The 4,898-nt window shown below is 43.4% G+C and overlaps 1 protein-coding gene across 1 annotated transcript in view; it reads left to right on the top strand.

Annotated features, from left to right (window-relative positions):
* Window positions 1–1,389: 1,389 nt before the first annotated feature.
* Window positions 1,390–4,898, top strand: part of LOC107299307 (activated CDC42 kinase 1-like) — a 28,978-nt gene continuing 25,469 nt past the window's right edge. The window contains exon 1 of the mRNA XM_029286741.1: window positions 1,390–1,462. Coding sequence (XP_029142574.1) covers window positions 1,390–1,462 — 73 coding nt within the window. The remainder of the gene's footprint in view (window positions 1,463–4,898) is intronic.

The raw sequence follows: 4,898 nt of genomic DNA, 5'->3' as shown, positions 1-4,898 counted from the left end.
AATGGAATGGAATAGAATAAGGGAATGGAATAGAATAGAATAGAATAGAATAGAATAGAATAGAATAGAATAGAATAGAATAGAATAAGGGAATAAAATAGAATAAGGGAATGGAATAGAATAGAATAGAATAAGGGAATGGAATAGAATAGAATAGAAGAAGCAATAGAAGACGCAATAGAATAGAATAAGGGAATGGAATAGAATAGAATAGAATAGAATAGAATAAGGGAATAAAATAGAATAAGGGAATGGAATAGAATAGAATAGAATAAGGGAATGGAATAGAATAGAATAAGGAATAGAATAGAATAAGGGAATGGAATAGAATAGAAGCAATAGAAGAAGCAATAGAATAGAATAGAATAAGGGAATAGAATAGAATAAGGGAATGGAATAGAATGGAATAAGCAATAGAATAGAATAGAATAAGGGAATGGAATAGAATAAAGTAGAATAAAATAAGGGAATAGAATAGAATAAGCAATAGAATAGAATAAGGGAATGGAATAGAATAGAATAAGCAATAGAATAGAATAGAATAGAACAAGGGAATGGAATAGAATAGAATAGAAGAAGCAATAGAATAAGGGAATGGCATAGAATAGAATAAGGGAATGGAATAGAATAGAATAATAGAATAGAATAGAATAAGGGAATGGAATAGAATAAAGTAGAATAGAATAAGGGAATAGAATAGAATAGAGGAAGCAATAGAATAAGCAATAGAATAGAATAAGCAATAGAATAGAATAAGGGAATAGAATAGAATAAGGGAATGGAATGGAATAGAATAGAATAGAACAAGGGAATGGAATAGAATAGAAAAAGCAATAGAATAGAATAAGGGAATGGAATATAATAGAATAGAATAAGCAATAGAATAGAATAGAATAGAATAATAGAATAGAATAAGGGAATGGAATAGAATAGAATAAGCAATAGAATAGAATAGAATAGAATAGAATAGAATAGAATAGAATAGAACAAGGGAATGGAATAGAATAGAAAAAGCAATAGAATAGAATAAGGGAATGGAATATAATAGAATAGAATAAGCAATAGAATAGAATAGAATAATAGAATAGAATAGAATAAGGGAATGGAATAGAATAGAATTAGCAATAGAATAGAATAGAATATAATAGAATAAGGGAATGGAATAGAATAGCAATAGAATAAGCAATAAGAATAGAATAAGAGAATAGAGTAGAGTAGAGTAGAATAGAATAGAATAGAATAGAATAGAATAGAATAGAATAACAGAATTGGAACCCTCTGTTCAGGCAGGAAACCCTATACCAGCACACAGCAAGTAGCTTGTTTCAACTTTTTCTCTCTCTCTCTTTTCCCATTCTCCTTTTCTGCAGCTTGTACCTGGGAAATCCCATGGACCCCCCGGATGTCCTAGGATTGGATTTGAACCCTGCCAGGCCTACTCAGCTCCCAGGAAGGATAAAAAGTAAGAAATTTCATCTAACGTGTTCGCTGCGTGTGTTGCAGAACTGCGAGACCCAGAATGCCTTTCGTCTGGCGTTCCCACACCGGTGCATGCTGGGAACGGTAGTTTTCAAAGCCAAACAATAGTTAACGCCCAATGCAAAAGAATCTCTGTAGCGCAGGGTGTAACTGTGGGGTCCTTGGTGCTCTCTGAGCTGGGTGGGTTTTTTGCGGACATTTCATGACTCAACTAGCTAACGTCATCTGGGCTAGAAGGAAGAGGAGTTTGCAGAGGAGGAGGAGGACTGTGGGGTCCCTGGTGCACTCTGAGGCTGTTGGCTTTCTTGCAGACGTTTCATGACCCAACTAGGCAACATCATCAGTGCTCGAAGGGAGGGGGGTTTGAGGAGGAGGAGGAGAGAAAGAGAGAGAGAGAGAGAGAGAGAGAGAGAGAGAGAGAGAGAGAGAGAGAGAGAGAGAGAGAGAGAGAGAGAGAGAGAAAGAAAGAAAGAAAGAAAGAAAGAAAGAAAGAAAAGAAAAAGGACTGTGGGGTCCTTGGTCCTCTCTGAGCTTGGTGGTTTTCTTGCAGACGTTTCATGACCAAACTAGGTAACATCATCAGTTATAGAAATGGGTGTTTGCTCTTTGTTTATAAACAATATAATTCCTTCCCCTCTTAGCATTGATGATATTACCTAGTTGGGTCATGAAATGTCTGCAAGAAAACCACCCAGCTCAAGAGAGTACCAAGGATCCCACACTTTATCTCCTCCTCCTCCTCCTCCCCCCTTCTAGTACTGATGATGTTACCTAGTTGGGTCATGAAACGTCTGCAAGAAAACCACCCAGCTCAAGCTCCTCCTCCTCCTCCTCCTCCTCCTCCTCCTCCTCCCTTCTAGCACTGATGATGTTACCTAGTTGGGTCATGAAACGTCTGCAAGAAAACCACCAAGCTCAGAGAGTACCAAGGATCCCACACTTTTTCCTCCTCCTCCTCCTCCTCCTCCTCCTCCTCCTCCTCCTCCTCTCTTCTAGCACTGATGATGTTACCTAGTTGGGTCATGAAACGTCTGCAAGAAAACCACCAAACTCGGAGAGCATCAGTTACTTTGAGACAGGGTTAAAAAAAGATGAGACTGCAACCGCAGTGTTTCCTGGGCTCCTCCTCTCCCATCTGAATGGATGGGAACCATGGACGCTGTAGTCCCTGCCAGTTGGAGACGGCTGTTTTCTCCTATCTTTCCTTTGCAAGGGATTCGAATCCTGGGCTTTTCAGGGCGTTTTCCTATCCCCTCGCACTCGCATCTGCTTCCCTTGTTCCTCCTCTTCCCGAATCCAGTTTCAAAAGAATCTCGTACGCAGCCCTCAACTTACGACCGCAATTTCCCTCGCGAGTCCCTGCGGTCGTAAGTTGACTCAAACCCAATTTGGCAGCCATTTTTTACGCCTCTCTCGCGTCGCAAAGCAAGCCCAGTGGCTGTAAGCGGGAAGCCACGTCGTAAATGTGAGCCGGTGGCCAAGCATCCCAGCCACGATCACGTGACCCTGTGGGTGGGGTGGCGGTCATAAGCGCGAGGAATGGTCGTAAGCGCGAGGACCAGGGTTTTTCCTGCCCACAATGGCCATAACTCGAGGACCACCTGTAATCCCAAACTTCAAACAGCTGCTTGTCTTTATAGTCTGTTATGAGCCGCCCGGGAAGTGTTCCCTGAGATGGTGTGCCCCAGGGCTCTGTTGTGGGCCCAGTGCTCTTCAACATCTTCATCAACGATCTGGATGAGGGGATAGATGGGGAACTCATCAAATTTCCTGATGACACCAAGCTGGCAGGAAAAGCCAACACTCCAGAAGTTACAGGCTTAGGATACAGGAGGATCTGGACAGACGTGAACACTGGGCGCTATCTAAGAAAATGAAATTCAAGGGTGAAAAAAGTGAGGTTCTACATTTAGGCAAGAAGAACCAAATGTACAGGTGTAGTATAGGGGGTACCTTGCTCAATAGTAGTAACTGTGAGAGGGACCTCGGAGTCCTAGTGGACCATCCCTTAAACAGGAGCCAGCCGTGTGCGGCAGCTGCCAAAAAAGCCAACACAGTGCTGGGCTGCATTAACAGAGGGAGAGAATCAGGATCAGGTGAAGGGTTAATACCACTTTACAAGGCCTTGGTGAGGCCACACTTGGAATACTGCACCCAGTTTTGGTCACCACGATGTAAAAAAGATGTTGAGACTCTAGAAAGAGTACAGAGAAGAGCAACAAAGATGATTAGGGGACTGGAGGCTAAAACATATAAGGAACTGTTGCTGGAATTGGGTAGGTCCAGTTTAATGAAGAGAAGGACGAGGGGGGACAGGATAGCCAATGTTCCAATATCTCAGGGGCTGCCCCAAAGAAGAGGCAGTCAAGCTATTCTCCAAAGCACCTGAAGGCAGGACAAGAAGCAACGGGTGGAAACTCATCAAAGAGAGAAGCAACCTAGAAGGAAGGAGAAACTTCCTGACAGTGAGAACAATTAACCAGTGGAACAACCTGCCTCCAGAAGCGGTGAATGCTCCGACACTGGAAGTTTTTAAGAAGAGATCGGACAGCCATTTGTCTGAAGTGGTATATAGGGTTTCCTGCCTGAGCAGGGGGTTGGACTAGATGACCTCCAAGGTCCCTTCCAACTTTTTATTATTATTATTATTATTATTATTATTATTATTATTATTAATGGGCGTAGATAAAAATCAAATAAATAATAACTCAGTGACATATAATGTCCATGAGATTGTTATTTCTCAATGCAAAAAGGAAAAAATATTAAGTAGGCGGAAAAAACGCCATCTTCTCATCTGAGTACAGGCAAGTCTTCGACTTAGAACAGTTCATTTAGTGACCGTTCAAAATTACGACAGCACTGGAAAAAAGGGACTTAGGACCGTTTTTTTCCCCACTTAAGAACCCTTGCGGTATTCTCCACGGTCACGTGATCCAAATTCGGCCACTAAAGACAACTGACTCGTATTTACGACGGTTTCTGCGTCACGCGGGTCAGGCGATTCCCCTTTTGCGACCTTCCTCACCAGTGGGGGAAGCCGGATTCGCTTAGCGACTGTCCTACTGATTTAACAACTACAGTGATTCACTTAAGGACAGAGCGGCCGGATAGGTCGCAAAACGGGGCAAAGCTCACTGAACGGCTGTCTCGGTTCGCGGCAGACGTTTTGGGCTCGGCTGCGGTCGTACGCGGAGGACCGCCTGTAACGTCGTCCCGCAATCCGTCTCCATTTAGGATCGGCCTGCTCCCTTTGGGCTTGTAACCTAGCCCAGGCTGATGGGCCTCGCTGCCTTTCTCGGTCCTCCCTGAAACCAAGGGGGTACATCGATTCCCATCATCCACTGCCTCCCGGAGGCTTCTGTGGGTACAAAGCCCAGGCTCGGGGAATAAGAAATCAAGTCGGGGGGGGGGGGGGC

Source organism: Protobothrops mucrosquamatus, unplaced genomic scaffold, assembly GCF_001527695.2.
Source record: "Protobothrops mucrosquamatus isolate PMUCROS unplaced genomic scaffold, P.Mucros_1.0 scaffold4782, whole genome shotgun sequence".
Taxonomy (NCBI): Eukaryota; Metazoa; Chordata; class Lepidosauria; order Squamata; family Viperidae; genus Protobothrops; species Protobothrops mucrosquamatus.
This window is presented reverse-complemented; position numbering and strand designations above follow the sequence as displayed.